Here is an 18,966-nt window from a genome sequence, read left to right as displayed (position 1 = left end):
TGTTTAGCGATCATGATGGCATTTGGAAATGCGGGTTTACTATGCAGATTGTGAAAGATTTTGTCTTCAAAAATTGAGGTAAGAGCTATCCTAGAAGGTCTAAACTTAGCATGGATGTTTGGTTTTAGGCAACTGGAATTGGAGTGTGATAATGCTTTAGTTGTGGCAACTATTTTAACTTATGGTGCAGGAGCTAATATGTTATCTAAGTTGCGTCGTGATTGGAAGGTTCGTTTTCAACACATCTCTAGATAACAAAATAAAGTAGCTGATTGGATAGCTAAATTTGACAAAGAAAATTAGGATGAGATGCAAATATTTGAGGAGAGCCTATCCTTATTAAAGGAGCTACACAAGGGTGATCTCTATCCTGTGATTTATTACTTTGGCTTTTTAGCTACTTCTTGTTACCAAAAAGAAGTTGTGATGTGAATATTATTTCTTTATATAGTCAAAACCCTGATTTATATAATTTTTATAATTAAATATAAAAGCCACTTTTTTATTATTTAAACAGTAAAAAAGGGTATTTGGACGGGCTGAGTGGAATCAGGCTCGAACCCAAAATAGAAAAATGTTTTAAAAGTGGATTTGATTGACCCAATTTTAGGTAGTACAAGACAGCCTCGTGTAAATCATGTGGGAATTAATTAATCAATTAAAGCACCATTGTTATTTTTTAATTCAGCTGAGAGTGAAATATTTGTCGGAAATGGACCTACAACAGTTGAAATATCATAAAGTAAAATATCATAAGTAGGCCAAATGCTACTTGACAAAAACCTATGAACCAATTTGATTATAATATTATGATATAAACAGAAGCAAAGCCAACAGCAGCAAGTTAATGGATGATAAGCTTTTATCCTTAATTACATTGTGTTTTCTGAGACGTCACTTCACTTATTATTACACAGTCAATAGTTGTCTTGTATTAAAAACTTTACTGAATTCGATTTTATGTCATTACTGTTGCAGCAGCTGTTGACTGCAAAATAAAACACGACAGCAAACCTGGAGAACAAAAAAAGCTTCATTTCCATCATGGATGTTTCCAGTTTACTAAATTGGTAATTTGGGTACCCTTTTTCTTCCTTAATTCTTTTTTTTTTTCGACATGTTTGATTATATGTTTCTGAGAACATGCAGTTATGGAGTTGACCTGTAAAAGAAAACATGGATCTTAGGAATTTGTAGATATTTGAAAGGAATGATAGTACAAAGTGGTGTTTTGAATTTAGAGGAAAATTGGGTCTTTATTAACTTTTAAGGAATGTCATTCATAGGGTGTAATTCAGGTGAAAAAATGTTGAACTCTATGAGCTTGTTAGAATTTGACATAACGGTGGTTTTGTCAGTAGAAAGAGTTTCCATTTCGAACTAACTCGATCTGGTTACCATATGGTATGAATGAGAGACGTTGACTTTTCAAGTCAAAAACCCATTTTTCTTGGTTTGATGAGACTTTCATGTACCCTGTTTTCTTGATATATGACATTTTGGGAACAAAATTGTGGGTTGTTTCATGGGAATTTCAGATTCTGTTTAGAGCTTAACTGATTCCCTTATTGTTTGTTTATTTTTTGTTGCTAGTTATCTCGATTCTTGTAAGAGGCACAAGGTTTGTCCGAATTCTGCGGTTTTATCATGGTTTTCCGAGGTCAAATCTTTGAGCATTCTTGCTGATTTCATATGAGCTTTCTTTTTCATTGCATTTTAATGGATTGTTTTTGTTATATCATTCAGGCCAAGGTTCCAAAGTCTTGTCAAGAGAAGTGTAACATTGTGGTTTCTCTAAACCGGTTGAAAAACGATGATATTCCTCCGCTACTCGATGTATTTCTAGCACTTGACTTGTCTGATATTGATTCCGTTGATGTCCTCGATCACGGTTCAACTTGTGTCTTGAATGAAGAACACATACTTTCATTGATGAATGCAACGAAACTAAAGCTCCGATTAATCGATCTTAGTAGCACGTCTCTAAAGAAGGATTATCTCCGGTATGTAATACTTCTTTCCCTTACAGCATGTTTGAGGTGTTTCCGAGGTTAACGACTTGTTATCTTCCTTTAGAATGATGTGTTAGGCTATTATATAATCGTAACTGAGAAAAATTGCCTAATGTCTGATGACTATCCTGTTGAATATCATTTTGTCCTCTTCTCTTTAGTATCGCGTATTGACATTGAGAAACTTCTGTGTTAGTGTTAAGATCTTTACCATTTGGACAGTAACTAAACTTTGTTATTATTGTGTTCTGTTCAGGGATCTCTGCCATGTCGGCTTGCCTTGTCATATTTTGAAGTTGAGGTCTAATAATATTCAAAAACTCGACATGGTCGGAAGGTTCATGCGATTACACACTCTGAATTTGGATTTTTGTACTTTGCTCACTAGTTTGCAAAAAGACTGCTTTTCTTGCATGCCAAATTTGATGTGTCTATCAATGTGCGAGACGAGAGTCACCAATCTCTGGACAACAACTGAAGTTCTAGCGGAACTTCCTTCTTTGTTGGAACTACGGTTTCAAAATTGTTTGTGTTGCAAGGATACCGGGCCGTGCAATTTGTCATCTCGTGAGAAAGGTAGCTTGAATGTGATCAATACCTGTTCGTACAGTGCTGGTGAGACAACTATAGGATTCCTTTCTCCCGGAGAATCGTTTATGGTACCTGAAGTTCACAGAAAACCTGATATTTCATCAAAAGTTGATGAACGGAAGTTTTCGGGTTATCTCCAAGACCGATCAGAAGGATCACCTAGTCTGCTTCATAATTTGCGTGTGAGCCTGAAACCGCAAAATGAGGCAAGAAGACAATTTGCTTGTATGATTTGTCTATAGTGGTTAGAAAAAGTTCGAATTTCTTCATATTTGTTGTATATCTAACAGATTTCTCTGCCAGCAGGTACAATATGAGTCGAAGAATGTTTCGGGTACATCAAATAAAGATATTTGGCATCATCCTTCTCCCATATGCTTCGAGAAACATTATAGAGCATACATGGTTGCTTCCTTACCTCGTTTAGCGGTGTTAGATAATCTGCCAATCACAAAGAAAGAGAGGGAAACTTCGAAGACTATTGTTTCCGAATTCTATGAGTACTTGCCATACAAACATAACCGCAAAAAGAATGTTGTCAACATTCTGCAGAAGCGTGAAACAGGAACAAGCGGTGTTCACTATAGAAACTCTTCGAAACTAAAGCAAACTTATTGTTATGGAAAGAGTCAATGTTTCTTCTCAAGGTCACTTAGTGCTGCTAGGTTTGGGTCTTCAATGTGGCCCTCCTTACATCCAGTGTCCAGCTTTAGTCATATATATAAGGAAGAAAATAAGCGGCTTCGTCCGAGGCAATTCGAGTACCATCCTTCCAACTCGAGCCTTATGGCTTTTGGAACTTTAGATGGTGAAATAGTTGTTGTCAATCACGAGACCGGGAATCTTGTTGGCTATAATTCATCTATAGGAATGATTAACAGTGTTCTTGGACTCTGCTGGCTCAAGAAATATCCATCCAAGGTACGGATTCACTTCAAATGAGTTAAATTAGTTAGCAGTTAATCGCTTTGACTATCATTGATGATTTTTCCGTGTTGAACAATCAGCTCGTAGCTGGATTCGATAATGGTTGCTTGAAGTTGTTTGATGTTAATCATATGCCGGCCAAACTAGGAGACAGATCTTGTGGTTCCGGTGCAGTTCATTTCGAAGATTTCGAACAATTAACTTCAGTTCATGTCAACTCAATGGATGACCAATTCCTTGCCAGTGGCTACTCGAAAGGTGTTGCTCTATATGACATTAGTACCGGGAAACGGTTACAAGTGTTTACTAATATGCATCGAGAACCTATTAATGTCGCTAAGTTCGCCCACCACTCTCCTTGTATTTTTGCTACATCTTCATTTGACAAAGATGTGAAGATGTGGGATCTGAGGGAGAAACCCGAGAACCCTTGCTATACTGCTTCAAGCTCCCGAGGAAATGTTATGGTTTGCTTTTCTCCCGATGATCTCTATCTCCTCGTTTCAGCCATTGATAATGAGGTACATAGTTCCATCTCAACTGTGGTTATACACTATAGATTACGCGTATTTGAGAGAATTTATAATATTTCTTTGGTGATGTCTGGTATTTCGTTATTGATCTCTTAATGGTCTTATTCAGGTTAAGCAACTTTTGGCAGTCGATGGGAGGCTCCATACGAATTTCAACATAACTTCAACCGGAAGTGCTCATAATTACACTCGTTCGTATTATATGAATGGAAGGGACTATATCATCAGTGGCAGTTGCGACGAACATGCTGTTCGCATATGTTGCGCTCAAACAGGAAGGCGGCTTAGGGATGTCTATATCGAGGTACAATGTCAATATATGCCAACATAAACCCTTAAACCACTTATTAACATGCATAATTTTAATGAAATTCCGTATCTAACTTTCGGTTTTTGGACCGCTGTTCATGTGTAGGGTACAGAGTCGGGAAAATCTATCTTCGTGCAGTCCTTAAGAGGTGATCCTTTCAGGGTAAGTTTTTCTTGAACATTTTGCATGGGTCGAATACGTTTGTCCAAAAGTTACACAGAAATGTAACATTATCAAGTCAGAAACACAAAACGGACCACAATTGAAATAAACCTGAACCTTTTCTCCTTTTCCCGAGCAGCCTTTTAACTTCAGCGTCTTGACGAGCACGATGCGTCCAACAGCAAAGCAGGAAATCATCAAGGTATACATTTCGCATCACTTTTGCTTTTTCCAGTCGTTTATTATACTATAGTTCATCAGGGGTTGGGTCATGCTAATTGTTCCGGTTGTCTTTTGTAGGTCAATTTGCTCGCCTCGAGTCATGACGCGGATGAATCTTCTCGTGATCAAGGTATTTATCCTTACTGTGGTCTTTAAGGTTAAAATTTTGGATCTCCATCAAGTTATCTATGCATATGTACATCATGTATATCTCAAGTTACTGTATATGCAGGGGGTAAAAAAACTTTTTTCACTCCTTTGCTTTGTAAATATGTGCTTTACTGTATATTTTCATCACTGTAGAGTGTTAATCTGGTTTGAGAGTTTTAAGTCCATTTGAAAACACATTTTTATTTTGGTTTGTCACATTGAAGATAAAGTGGAGAAATTTGATGTTATTTGAAATTTCTATAAATGTTAGGATAATTACCATCACTTTGGGCCGGATCCTAATGAGCTCGTTGGATGAGCTTGCAGGTCGAGCTCACTCTCCTGTGAGATTACATGTGCATAAGACCGTACAAACACGTGTTGAGTCTAGAGTAGGATACGTGTCTATATGCATGAAGCCTTCCTAACATGTCATATCAATGAACAATACCCATATAAAGAGAGAGAGAAAAACACTCAGATAAAGGTATTAGATATATCTTGGATAAAATTGACATATATTCATATTTCGAGTAACATCAAGATTGTATGAAAATTTTGGTATTATAATACTATGACGGGTAAGTATAACATGATGTCAATATCCTAGCAAAGGTATATGCCTGAAGATATAAAGACATGTGTCTTTTTAAGTGTCGTTTGTCTGAAGTGGATGGAATCCTTAACATGTTAGTATTATCTCCGGTCAAAGTTTTATATTCCAATTTTGTAAAGAATCTGAGTGCCTGATATAACAGGTTCAATAGAGTGGGAGCGTCTTGTCGAGACCAAAGTTTTTAGAATTGAATTTGTGATCGAATTGGTCAAACTACTGATTTATCGATTCAACTAGTCTATTAATTTGATTTATCCGATACAATTAAATAAATCATTAAAAAATTATAAAAATAAAAAAAAATTCCCAATCTTTGCTAACCCGGGAGAAATTTTGCTGCATTAGGCACTGAAGTGTGTTAAATTTTTTTCTTTGGTTGAATTGAGGAAGCTTCTGGATTTATCAAGTCAATGAAGTCAGAAATTATTTTTCTAATAACCATAAATGTGCTCATTTGCTTTGTAGTTTGAGTTAGTGATCGCAAGAGGGTGAAGTGGATTTTTACCCCCACCTCGATAGGATATTCCTATCGTTATGACTTGACTTCGACTCGACTCTAAAAAGTTTAATTTGTTTTGAACCCGAACTTGAAAATTAATTGTATACTCAATTCAATCTATTCGAGTTCAAACTTTTTTTATTTGAAATTGTGATTAATTAGATTCAAAATTATTAAAAAAAAATCATGTTTGGGATGACTAAGTAAATATATATATTAATCGTAGAAATAAGGAGACTTGGAAAAATAAATTAAAATGAGAGAGGGAAAGAAACTAGTGTGAAATTGGACGAAAGATGATAAAATGATGTCGTAGTGATAAAGTTTAAAATTTTTTAATCTAATTAATATTAAAAAAATATAATGTTAATTTTGTAAATATCTCGAGATGGGATAGCTTTATGCTAAATCTGACCTAACCTAACTCGACCGAAAACCCAATTTTAAGGAAAAAAACCCTGTCCCTATCAGGTCGAATAGGCTCAGAACTCGTCGATTTCTATTTTTTTTGCCATCTCTAGTTTGAGTATAGTCCTATTTAAGTCAAGTGATATTCAAGTAAAATTCTCTTAACAATGTTCATTTTAAGATTCGAACTTGATCCAAATGCTTAGGAAAAAAAGTCTACCTCCACTTCTTCCGACTACTTATTGATTTAACAAGATAAAAAAAAAGTTTAAATGTAAAATTGATACTCAAATTCTATCATATTTTTCATTTAAATATATGAATTTTTTTAATAAAAATAATATTTAAATTATTAATTTCGTCTTATTTTACTTAAAACACCATATCAACCATAAAAACATGACACTTGACATATTTTTCTTGGACATAGTACATTTTTTAATAAAATGAGACAAAAATAATAATTTAAAATACTACAATTGATAAAAGAAAATTTGAAGTACCTATAAAAGTCAAAAATCAATTCTTGTAATTAAGAGCCTTCTAGATATTTCCTCCTCGGATCCCAACGAAAGAGAAAGTTGCGAACTGGGGCAGATACTGAAAGTCGAACAGCCTGGATTCCTCGAACAACACATTCGTATTAACGGGATCTATTGAGGGTCAAATTGCATATAAAGTCACTATAATATGCAATTTTTCATAATACAAGGACCATCTATAAATTTTACCCAAATTTATGTTTCATGATGAAATATTTGGAATTTTCCTAGTGAATTTGCTCCCAAACATTTTTGTCTGAAACTCTTGACTCTTTGGTAATCATATTAAGCAGCAATTATTTTTGGAGTTAAACCGAATTCCTAAGTAAAGGCAAAACTCTCTTTAATTCCGAAATAAAAGTTAAATTGTTAAAAAAAATAAAAGTATAGGGACTAGTTTTAACAAAGGACGAACATAAAAAAACTACGTTAAAAGAAATATAGAGGAGGAAAATAGAGGGAAAAGTAGAAGAGAATAAAAAAAAAGTTAAAAGAACATAAAAGAAAAGAATTAAATAGCTTAAAATGAAAAAATATAAGGACCGATTGTATAAATTAACTTAAATTTTTTGTTTGAAATAATGATTTAACTTGTCATATTAGCTTACCGTTACATCGTTAACGTCAATTAATGGCTCAATAACTAAAATGTTACAAGGCAATAACGTAAGTGGCTAAAATATAACATTTCAAATATAAATAACTAAAATGTAATCTGAGATAAACAAAAATGATTATTTTAGTAGTTTATCCTTTTTGAAATTAAGTTAGAATATAATAAAATTACTCTTTTTAACTTCTTCAAAATGATAAAATTTTGATTTAATCCTTTGAAAAGTTAAAAATATATAAACTATTAAAATAGTAAATTTATATTTTGACCCTCATAAAAATATACAATTTAATTGCTACTCCCAAATTTTTTTTAAACTTTGATAGCAAGTCAATTAACTTAGGTTTTTGGATTAAACAACTTTCTAAATATTCGAAAAAGGAAGAACCTGTCCTAGATTAACTGAATTTTGAATCTTTTTATTTTAAGTGACCCGAGAATAAAGCTGACCTTAATGAAGTCTTCAAACGTTGCATTTAATGAATATATTTTAGTATAAAGCACATTGCTAACTATAAATACCTTTGCAAAATCACACAAATCCATCAGCAACCAGAAGCCCTCACAGAGCCACCCTTCACTCAACCTTCGGCCACTGGCCTCTCATTTCGGTCGAGAGAGTAATTAGCCACAATATTACACACACACATATTGTTGTTCTACTCTATCCTTGCTATACTTACAGTCTCTCTCAAAAAAAACAATATGAAGCTCTTATTTGCAACTTTGTTGTTTATGTTTCTGGTTTTGGGTTCATCATTTGTTCGGCTCTCCTTCGCCGAACCCGTTGCACCACATCCCAGACCAGCTGCCCCTGCCACCATCCCTCTGCCGTCTCCTGCTGCTCATCCTCCTCCAAGTAATGTTCTTTATTAATCAATTACTAGTTTGTTAACCATGCATGCATTTGACTTTAACATTGCTACATTAACTAAAAACTAATACAAAACTCATCGTTTTTGGGTTCTAATGAGATTTTTTTTGGGGGGGACTTGCTAATAGGTTTCTGTGATAAAAAGTGTGGGGAAAGATGTAAGAAGGCAGGAGTGAAAGATCGGTGCTTGAAGTACTGTGGGATTTGCTGCCAGGATTGTAAGTGTGTTCCTTCAGGTACCTATGGCAACAAATCCGAATGCCGTTGCTATAGAGACAAGTTGAACTCCAAGGGCAAGCCTAAGTGCCCTTGATCTATCGGAATTAGATCTGACTTCTCCCGGTGTCATGGCCTGCCTGAAAGAGATCCCAGAGCAGTATCCGTGCACACAAATGGAGTAGCAGCTAGCTTCCGCTTGTGACACCTGCATCTATCTCTAATAGTTCTAAAAGTTCCAGTGCAGTTTATGTTTTGGGTTTTCCATTTCATTCACATATACCACTTCCTAGGAAGCCAAATATATGTAAAACAACAACAGCAACAGCAACAATAATAATAGTATGCGTGTATGAAATAAAATATTTACTCATTGCTCTATAGGTGTTTACTTAAATAAAACAAATTGCATTTCATCTTTATTTCCCAACTACAATGAAAGTTCTTCACTATTCTAAATGTGAAATTCCAATTGTTAAGACATAACAACAAATTGATTCGAGACTTGGGATTAATACATAACCGGAAAACAGAATGTCAAACTTCGAATACAGCTTGGTGTCTAAACAGCATGAGTATGTCCCCATAGGGATGAGAAGGGCATGTACAGGTTGCCCTTGAAACAAAAGGATAAAGAGAATACACACTTAGCATGTACATACAGATATAATTAAGGTTGGAAAAGTTTTACCAATGCTTTTCCAAAGGTTTTCTTTGAACATGTACAGATACAGTAATCCCAACTTTAAAAGATTTTGCTAACCTGAGGATCTCCGACTCCACCAGCTGGTGCCTGATTTACGTTTCCCCCTCTTCCCCCTTTTCCTTTTGTTATTCGGGACTTTAGACTTGGAAGCCAAAGATAAATTCACGTTTGGTTGAACAGATGGTTCCATAGGGAGGTCATTTCTAGGTGCAGGAACAGTAGAAATAGTCTTTGGTGGTTCAGCTGGCATCGGCGGCTCCTCTGATTGTTGAGTTAAACCACTTTGAAAATTACGCAACTCTTCCTTGGCAGCGTGATTGTGTATCAAAATATCATCCTCGGTCTGCAAATATAATGAAGATCAGTTGCATTATAAACGAAAACAAGATGGTCGAAATGCTTATTTGGAATATATAACACTAATTAATATTCACATCAATCATAAAACAATTAAAACCAAAACCTGATTACAAAAAACAGGGATCATCATATATTAGTGTGATGTGTTAATTGAACAAATAAAGTGGGAATTACAGGAGGAAGGGGAAAGCAACAAAGATTTTTCCGAGTCAACAGTATTAGCAGAAGCAAAGAATTAAATCTAAAATCAAATTACAAGCACAATCCTTTGTTATCCTCAGCTGAGGCCCTATGCAAAGCAAATGATAGAAATGTAAAAATTAAAAGAGAATTTAATGTTACAGAAATGATGGAAGAGAAAAACATGAATGATCAAGAAGAATGCATCAAAAGAGAACTCACATTGTCGTAAGAAACCACAGGAAGATGCTGACCGGTTCCATCAATCGCATCGGGAAAAGGTGTAACCTCTCCATGACTAGAAACTGCACTACTTCCAGGCATAAGAAGATCTCCCATGTTACCCCCAGAACGACGCTGAGATGTAACAGGGGTTCTCTCTCCGCTACCAGGTGGAGAAGAGTAACTTCTAGAACCAGTTAATGTGTTGCATGGTGTAACTGAACTCAATACATTAACGGAAGTGAACTTTCGAGGACTTTCATTAACCACATTGTCAACTCGGGTCTTTAACTTGTGAACTTGTGATTGCATCAGATCAATCTTTCTAAGGATCTGTTGTAACCAAATATCACCGTCTTTTAATTCGAGACTTGACAATCCATCATCAACCTCTTCAGTACTGTTGATCATTTTGTTTCCTGTAGAAATAATGAACTAAGAAAACGGACCAAAATCTCCAGTAGAGAGTGTCAATTTTCGGAAACACACAATCACAAAGGCTATTTGTCGGAACTTGTTCTATTACCTATAAGCTCAGTCAAATATAATTCTTACCTAAATTACCATTATCATCCTCATGAGTAGCAGAAGCAGTAGCAGCAACAGATTTCTTACTATCTGGGAGCAAAAGAGAATACACTTATCAGATTTGTACTTGCATATACATATTCCACGAAGAATGATCAAGAAATTTATAGTTTCATACCATAATATGAGAAGAGGTTATGATTCGACATATAAGATGCTAAATCAGCAGTATCTTCAACTCGCTTTCTTTTCCTCCTCTTCATTAATTTCTTTCTTTGAATTTGACACGGAAAAGGTTGTGACTTAACATTAAGTCCTTCAAATGTGAACTTTTCATATTCAAAACTCTTTCTCTGATCATATTCTGCAAGTTCTTTATCATACTTCAGTGCCCGAGACTTAAACTCCCTAAGTTGCAACTCTAACCATTCACATCGCCACATAAGGGGACGAATAAACCTCCTCCAATGATCTGTCAACTTTCTCTTCCTGGAAAATTTAGGAAAAAGAAAACGAACTGAATAATGCAACATGTAATTGACATCAAACTTGGTATATACTTCACAAATGATAACAGTTTTTATTTTTATTTTACCATTTGCCAGCCAAAACAGTGGAAACAATAATTGTATTGTTAATAGTCGATATAATTTTAAGTACATTTATGGTGAATTCTTAGAAACCTACAAATTAAATAAAGTTTCACTAAAAATCAATAAACTAACACAAAAGCAAAATAGATCAAGATACAAAAAAAGAAGAAAGAAAGTACCTCAATAGGAACAATCCATCAAACACTGATCCCAACGGACTTCCACTACATAATGCTGATTCAACTTCAACATCACTTACTGCCGAATCATTCTCAACCCCAGACACCGTACCACCAAAAGAACTCGAATTCTCAGTGTCATCCTCACATTCAACAACAGCCAACCTATCCATGCCAGAATTTGAGCATTCAGTGATGTTAATCTCCACATTCTCGGTTCCTTTGGCTATCTTCCCTTCCCCAACACCACACAGGGTTTCCCCGCCAAAGTCTCGGTTCTCACAATTACTCGCACAATGCATAAACTTATCTTTCGAATCTTGGGGCAAGCTTCCATTTCCATTACCATTTGCAACCATTTCCATCATTGTATTACACTTGTCTTTTGGCTCCAATTCAGAGCCTATACTATAAAAGACTAGTTAAATTCACTAATAAGTCAATTAATTACAAACTCCTGCAAAGTTCACAACAAATTCAAACATCATCATTTCAGCTAAGCAAAGCTCCTTTTTGAAAAGGACTAAAGTAAATAGCTCATATCCTTATAAGTATATACACATTCATCAAAGCTGCAGAACATAAAAAAAGCTAAAATAAACAACAACAAAAAATTCAAAATTTCCAACAAATAACAAGTTAGAACAAAACCAAAAGAAAAATGTATACACACACACACACACACAAAAGTTCAATTAGAGAGGGTCAAGTAAAAATAAAACAACGGAGAAAAATGAAAACATTTATCGTAAAACAGAAGAAATTTACACATTGAAATAAACATAGCTTGAAAAACCCTAAACCCCAAAACAGGGAACAGAGAAGAGTAAAAGAAGAACCTAGCATTCGAGTCTATATTTCAATGAATATGATTGGCGGACGACATACCCGAGGTCACCGGAGGAGAGTGTAGCGCCACCGTTAACAATTTTTTTTTGAATTATTTGATTGTAAAGAAAAATAATTGAAGTTCTAAAAGAAAAAGTTCAAAATAAAGGAGAAATTGCAAGGTGTCAATGGACTGTAGCAATGTGGGCTGGAGATTCTTCTTTCTCGTCAGTCGAAAGGAATAAAAGCAGATATTATAATAAAGGATAAATCAACCTTTAGTCCCTGAATTTGACAGCCTTTTACAATTTAGTCTCTTAGTCCTGGAACTTGGTAACTTTTTCCAATTTGACCCTTAAATTTGGATTCAATTAAGATACGATGATATGAACTCTGAGGTTATACCACATCACCACCTAAAATTTTAAAAAAAATACTAAGATTTATTAAATATTTTTTTACAAAATTTTCAGTTGATGACGTAGAATAATCTCAAAGTGTTAATAATCAACCTTAATAGAATCCATGTTTAAGGACAAAATTGAAAAAATCTGCCAAGTTTAAAGGTTAATAAGGACCAAAAAAGGTTCAAGGACCAAGTTGGAAAAGTTGTTAAAATAGGGATTAAATATTGTTTTATCCCTTTAATAATTTAAAAGGAAAGGATTGATTCGTTTATTTATGAGCGTAGTCCCTACCTAATTCGTTTTTTGTTCCTGAGTCCCTTCCTAATTCATCTGTCTTATATACAACTTTTTAAAATGATATAACTACTATGAAAATTATTAAAAGATATTAAAAAATGAATGTTAATTTCATCACACGTGTTTGGAATTTTAAATTTATCTACATTTTAATTAAGTATATAAAAGTAATAAATCTTTGCATAAACGTCAGGATGAATCTGACGTGAAACATATTTAAGATATATATGTATATACTAAATGAATATTTATAATATAATGTGTTAAAAAATAGATAATATTATTAAAATTTTGAAACTTTTTTTTAACACGATCAGCTATAGAACAAGATTTATTTTGCACCATATGTAAGAGATTCTCTAGTTCGAACCGAAAAGCAATGTCACTCGATCATTATCAAACTGACCGCAATCTTTTTTTTGTCCATGAAAATCTCACCAGAGCGCCTTCTACTTCTAATAGGCCATTTACTAGATTAGAATCATTCTCAACGAAACCATAAGAAGTGATCTTATTTTTTTCATTAGGTACGAATAGAGACCTATCTGGTCTATATTGTTAATATGGACTTGATAGGTATACATAGTGGTTATGTGTTTTAAATATATTTCATGTCAAATTCGAGCTAACGCTTAATACCAAAATAGATGCTTAAGTTAACGAAATGGTCATTGATCCAATATTATTATTTTGAGGACTTAGAATCTGAGCTATACTTTAGCGGCGCCAAATGGGAATTAACCCGAAAGATGAACATGTAATAATCTCTTAAACGTCGTTTTGATTTGAAAAGATAAGAGTTTTTCGCTAAATATCAGTATATATATACATAGAATGGATTTTGACAGATGATAAGTAACTTAAACAAATATATTTATAAAAAACTAGTATTAATTAAACAAATATATCATATAAAAAAGGGTAAACTACGCACAAAGTCACTAAACTATTAGTAAGTTTATGCTTTAGTTACTCAATTTTTAAAAAAATACAAAATGGTCACTGAATTATTTTAAAAGTTTTTATTTATATCATTGAACCATTCAAAAGTTTTTATTTAAATCATTGGATTGCTAATTTTTTTAACAAAAAAAGTCTTGACTAGCAAGCTCTAAGTGACGATTCGACGATTAGTACGGTGGATTAGTACCCATCGACGAGTAGAAGAACATATCTTAGATCCAAATCAATCTGACAGTCAGCGTCAAAGATTGGAGAAGAAAGTTATTTAGGTTTTGGCTCACAGATTTGTGATGTTCAAATTTGATTCATGGAGAAAATTTGAATTGTAGAAGAGAAGAGAAAGAATGACTTTTGCAGGCAGTGCGAACAGAAAAATCCATACAATAATGACTTTAACAACCCAATGACTTAAAACAAAACATTCGCATAATTTATGACCATTTTGTAACCTTTTAAAATTAAATAATTAAGACATAAATTTATTAATAATTTAGTAACTTTGAGCGTAGTTTACTCAAAAAATAAATATCAAACTCATATAATACTTTGATTGAAAGGGTAAAATTATATATGTTAAAAAATTACGGTGTTCGACCTTATCTTATATATATATAGTTTTCTAAATTATATATAAAAATATGCAAAGACCAAAATACACTCGTAATTGTTGTTCCAATAGGGTCGGAAGCGTGTAAATTATTGTACTAAAAAATCACACAAAGTTCAATTCCCAGGAAAGAGAGGTGGATCACATGGATCTCTTAAATACCAAGTCTTTCCTTAGACAGAATATCCTTTCTATAGTAATTTAATAGCACAATTAAATACTACTATTATACCCTCAAATATTGAAAGAAAAATAGGACAAGAAAGAACACAAGAGTTTTAACGAGGTTCGGTAAATTATACCTACGTCCTCGGGCACTAACACCAGATGATAACTTTACTATCTCCAAAATATTAGAAACAAATAGAATTCCTTAAGAATTCTCAAATGGGAGAAGAGAGAAAACTAAAAGAGAAAGATTGGTTGGGATGGTTGAAATGAGAAATGGTTAGGCCTATTTATAGTTGAAGTAATCAAGTTCAAACAATGATTAAACTTGATTGTTGTTACCACCTTGGTCATCATATCTGCGGGATTATCTGCTGTCGGAATCTTCTGAAGTAGAATTTTTCCTTTTTCAAAGACTTCCCACACAAAGTGATATCTTACGTCGATATGCTTGGTTCTTGAATGATAGACTTGATTTTTCGCTAAATGAATAGCGCTCTGACTGTCACAATATAAACTTATGTGACTTTGAACAACTCCTAAGTCTTTCAACAATCCATTAAGCCAAATAGCCTCCTTAACAGCTTCTGTAACTGCCATATATTCTGCCTCTGTAGTAGACACAGCTACTGTAGATTGTAAGGTAGACTTCCAACTCACTGGGGCTTTCGCAAGAGTAAACAGATACCCCGTAGTTGAACGACGTTTATCTAAATCACCAGCAAAGTCGGAATCAACATATCCAACTACAAACTGACCAAGTGCTTCATCCTGTTCAAAAATTAAACCAACATCTACGGTTTTTTGAAGATACCGTAGAATCTATTTCACAGCTTGCCAATGTCCTTTTCCAGGATCATGCATATACCTGCTCACAACTCCAACAGCTTGTGAAATGTCAGGCCTCGTACACACCATCGCATACATCAAACTCCCAACTGCATTAGCATATGGGACTTTCGCCATATATTCTCTTTCATCTTCAGTTTTCGGAGATAATTGAGCACTAAGTTTCAAATGAGAAGCAAGTGGGGTACTTACATGTTTTGTGTTTTCATTTACACCAAAACATTGTAATACCTTTTTCAGATATTGCTTCTGATTTAAACAGAGCTTGCCTCTCGGTCTATCTCTACTTATCTCCATGCCGAGAATCTTCTTGGCCTCACCTAGATCTTTCATCTCGAACTCTTGATTCAACTGAGCCTTCAGCTTATCTATCTCATTTTGGCTCTTCGAAGCGATTAACATATCATCAACATACAAGAGTAGATAAATGAAAGATCCGTCATGCAGCTTCTGCAAATATACACAATTGTCATATTTGCTTCTTGTGTACTTCTGCCTTCTCATAAAGCTATCAAATCGCTTGTACCACTGCCTCGGGGATTGCTTCAATCCATATAGCGATTTGTTCAGCTTACAAACCCAATTTCTACCACCAGCATCTGTGTATCCTTCGGGCTGAGTCATATAGATCTCCTCTTCTAACTCACCATGCAAGAAAGCCGTCTTAACATCAAGTTGAGCTAGCTCCAAATTCAATTGTGCTACCAAGGCCAACAAAATTCTAATGGAGGAATGCTTCACAACAGGGGAAAATACATCATTGTAGTCAATTCCCTCCTTCTGAGCGTAGCCTTTAGCTACCAATCTTGCCTTGTAGCGAATATTCTTCTTGCTAGGAGATCCATCTTTCTTTGCGAATACCCACTTGCATCCGATTGCCCTTTTACCTTTCGGTAATTGCGCCAACTCCCAAGTATTGTTCTTCCGGAGAGACTGCATTTCTTCATCCATGGCGCTTTTCCATTTATCACTTTCTAAGCTTTGCATTGCTTCTTGATAAGTGATAGGAATATCATCAATAACGGAAAGGGCGTAGGCCACCATATCAGTAAATCGAGCAGGTTTACGAATTTCTCTCCGTGGCATTGCAACTGCAACTGGTTCTGGTGTACTTAGTGGTTCTTGGGTCAGAACCTCTTCAACCTCTAATTCTTCCATTGTGGCTGGAGAATTAGACTTATTAACTGGGCAAATCCCCATCTGCTCAAACTCCACCTGTTTTGGAGTACACTCCACCTGCTGTGGAGTATTGCTCGTCTGAATATCTTTATCTGCTACATTTTTCAATGTGGCAGATTCATCAAAGATAACATCTCTGCTACAGATCATTTTCTTTGTGCTTAAGCACCAAAGACGAAATCCCTTCACTCCAGAAGTAATTTCCATAAAGAGAGCTTTCTTTGCCCTCGGATCTAACTTTGACTCCTTCACATGGTAATATGCAGTGGATCCAAACACATGTAAGGAATCATAATCTGTAGCCGGTTTTCCAGACCATACCTCCATAGGAGTTTTTCTTTCTAATGCAGATGATGGCAAACGATTAATAAGATGGCCAGCGTATGTCACAGCCTCAGCCCAAAATTGCTTGCCCAACCCAGCATTGGACAACATACATCGAACTTTCTCCAGCAATGTTCGATTCATACGCTCTGCCACTCCATTCTGTTGTGGTGTATCCCTAACTGTGAAGTGTCGAACAATACCATACTCTTGGCACACATCGAAGAACGGATCACTTTTATATTCCCCTCCATTGTCCGTCCTAAGCCGCTTGATTTTCTTGCCAGTCTAGTTTTCGATCATAGTTTTCCATTTAAGAAAAACTCTAAGCACTTCATCCTTAGTTCTCATGGTATACACCCAAACTCTTCTGGAAAAGTCATCAACAAAAGTAACAAAGTAGTGTTTTCCTCCCAATGAAGGTGTCTTGGAAGGCCCCCACACATCTGAGTGAACATATTCCAAAATACCTTTTGTATTATGGATAGCAGTACCGAATTTCACTCTCTTTTGCTTTCCTAGAACACAATGCTCGTAAAATTTTAATTTGCAAGCCTTTGCACCTTTCAACAATCCTTGCTTTGCCAGAATTTGCAAGGATTTTTCGCTGGCATGTCCCAACTTCATATGCCACAACTGCATTGAGTCCAAGTCTTTGTTACCGGAAGCTACAGCGACTGCTCCAATAACTGTACTACCTTGGTAGTAATACAAGTTATTTTTCCTGATGCCCTTCAATATCACAAGTGCGCCAGATGTCACTTTCAAAATCCCATCTCTCATAGTAACAACTGAACCATTGGATTCCAAGGCTCCCAATGAGATGAGATTTTTCTTCAAACTGGGCACGTACCGAACATCAGTCAGAACTCTGGTTGATCCATCTTGATTCTTTAATTGGATTGAACCTATCCCAACAGTTTTACAGGCATTGTCATTGCCCATATAAACAACTCCTCCATTTAGTTCTACTAAATCAGAGAACTACTCCCGGTTAGGGGACATATGATAGGTATAACCCGAATCCAATATCCACTCATCTGAATGGAACTACGATGATGATGCAACCAGTGATAGTTCAGAGTCACTAGTATCATGCTTAGCAACACAAGCTTCTACAGCAGCTTTTCCCTTATTCTTCAGCTTTGGACAATTTTTCTTCCAGTGGCCTTTCTCATAACAAAAAGCACATTCATCTTTCCCGAGTTTGGACTTTGACTTTGATCTCTCCTTTTGAGTTTTCTTCCGAGTGTATGAACGACCTCGGACTACTAAAGCTTCTGTATCTCTGATTGAGTTTTTCTGTTTGTCATTCTTTCTCTGTTCATAACTGTATAAGGCCGCACAGACTTCGCTCAGAGATATATCACTCCTGCCATGAAGTAGAGTAGTTTCTAGGAACTCAAATTCCTCAGGAAGTGACCCCAACAGCATCAAAGCCAAATCTTCATCTTTGAATGTCTCATCCATATTCAGCAAATCAGTGACTAACTGATTAAATTTGGTGATGTGATCATTCATTGTGGTACTTGGGACGTATGTGAAGCGAAACAGTCTTTTCTTCAAGTGGAGCTTATTTTGACTGTTTTTCTTCAAAAAATTTTCTTCAAGTGCCACCCACAACTTATTTGCAGAAGTCTCCTTTGAAAAAGCATACCTCTACTCTCGAGAAAGGCATGATCGAATTGTGCCACATGCCAACCGATTGATCGCCTTCCAATCTTTCTCCTGTACATCATCTGGTTTCTCTTCATCAATGTCAATGTCTAGACCCTGCTGAAAAAGGGCATCTAGAACCTCACTTTGCCACATACCAAAATGGCCCATGCCATCAAAGATCTCCACGGCCAATCTTGCATTTGCAATTGTCGGTCTTGTCCACATGGACGATGTTGAAGCTC

At 35.3% G+C, this 18,966-nt stretch overlaps 3 protein-coding genes across 6 annotated transcripts; 2 read left to right on the top strand and 1 right to left on the bottom strand.

The window, feature by feature from the left end:
• The first annotated feature begins 758 nt into the window (after positions 1-758).
• On the top strand, positions 759-5,155 carry LOC107932532 (uncharacterized). 3 transcript variants are annotated; one of them, XM_016864572.2, is made up of 10 exons: positions 759-1,070; positions 1,594-1,660; positions 1,747-2,003; positions 2,269-2,809; positions 2,910-3,524; positions 3,611-4,051; positions 4,173-4,367; positions 4,479-4,535; positions 4,675-4,737; positions 4,836-5,155. In XM_016864572.2, exons 1-10 carry the CDS (start codon positions 1,045-1,047, stop codon positions 4,911-4,913), a joined length of 2,340 nt encoding a protein of 779 aa, XP_016720061.1. In that variant the 5' UTR covers positions 759-1,044; the 3' UTR covers positions 4,914-5,155. The 3 variants fall into 3 exon arrangements, with proteins under 3 accessions (XP_016720061.1, XP_040945518.1, XP_016720062.1); XM_041089584.1 differs by having other exon boundaries at positions 858-1,079; XM_016864573.2 differs by lacking the exon at positions 1,594-1,660 and having other exon boundaries at positions 858-1,070.
• A 2,799-nt stretch (positions 5,156-7,954) lies between these two features.
• LOC107932592 (peamaclein) lies at positions 7,955-9,105 on the top strand. The gene is made up of 2 exons (XM_016864649.2): positions 7,955-8,444; positions 8,588-9,105. The coding sequence occupies exons 1-2, from the start codon at positions 8,291-8,293 to the stop codon at positions 8,770-8,772; spliced, it is 339 nt and encodes a 112-aa protein (XP_016720138.1). The 5' UTR covers positions 7,955-8,290; the 3' UTR covers positions 8,773-9,105.
• Positions 9,063-12,495, bottom strand: LOC107932591 (uncharacterized). 2 transcript variants are annotated; one of them, XM_016864647.2, is made up of 6 exons: positions 12,332-12,495; positions 11,444-11,900; positions 10,850-11,160; positions 10,699-10,761; positions 10,144-10,562; positions 9,063-9,724 (listed from the first exon to the last, which is right to left on the bottom strand). In XM_016864647.2, the coding sequence occupies exons 2-6, from the start codon at positions 11,809-11,811 to the stop codon at positions 9,434-9,436; spliced, it is 1,452 nt and encodes a 483-aa protein (XP_016720136.2). In that variant the 5' UTR covers positions 11,812-11,900; positions 12,332-12,495; the 3' UTR covers positions 9,063-9,433. The 2 variants fall into 2 exon arrangements, with proteins under 2 accessions (XP_016720136.2, XP_016720137.2); XM_016864648.2 differs by having other exon boundaries at positions 11,444-11,846; positions 12,332-12,483.
• Positions 12,496-18,966: the final 6,471 nt, after the last annotated feature.

The sequence above is a fragment of the Gossypium hirsutum genome, chromosome D03 (assembly GCF_007990345.1).
Source record: "Gossypium hirsutum isolate 1008001.06 chromosome D03, Gossypium_hirsutum_v2.1, whole genome shotgun sequence".
In the NCBI taxonomy this organism is placed as follows: domain Eukaryota; kingdom Viridiplantae; phylum Streptophyta; class Magnoliopsida; order Malvales; family Malvaceae; genus Gossypium; species Gossypium hirsutum.
The sequence above is the reverse complement of the archived record's forward strand: the minus strand, read 5'-3'. Positions and strand labels throughout refer to the sequence as shown.

Bases quoted from the DNA above. Each gene is read 5' to 3' on its own strand.
- LOC107932532 (XM_016864572.2), top strand. From the start codon at position 1,045: ATGGATGTTTCCAGTTTACTAAATTG. The intron at 1,071-1,593 runs GTAATTTGGGTA...TTTTGTTGCTAG, and splicing joins GTTTCCAGTTTACTAAATTG to TTATCTCGATTCTTGTAAGA. The intron at 1,661-1,746 runs GTCAAATCTTTG...TATATCATTCAG, and splicing joins TTTTATCATGGTTTTCCGAG to GCCAAGGTTCCAAAGTCTTG.
- LOC107932592 (XM_016864649.2), top strand. From the start codon at position 8,291: ATGAAGCTCTTATTTGCAACTTTGTTGTTTATGTTTCTGGTTTTGGGT. The intron at 8,445-8,587 runs GTAATGTTCTTT...ACTTGCTAATAG, and splicing joins TGCTGCTCATCCTCCTCCAA to GTTTCTGTGATAAAAAGTGT.
- LOC107932591 (XM_016864647.2), bottom strand. From the start codon at position 11,811: ATGATGGAAATGGTTGCAAATGGTAATGGAAATGGAAGCTTGCCCCAA. The intron at 10,762-10,849 runs GTATGAAACTAT...TTTTGCTCCCAG, and splicing joins TAACCTCTTCTCATATTATG to ATAGTAAGAAATCTGTTGCT. The intron at 9,725-10,143 runs GTGAGTTCTCTT...TTATATTTGCAG, and splicing joins CTGTGGTTTCTTACGACAAT to ACCGAGGATGATATTTTGAT.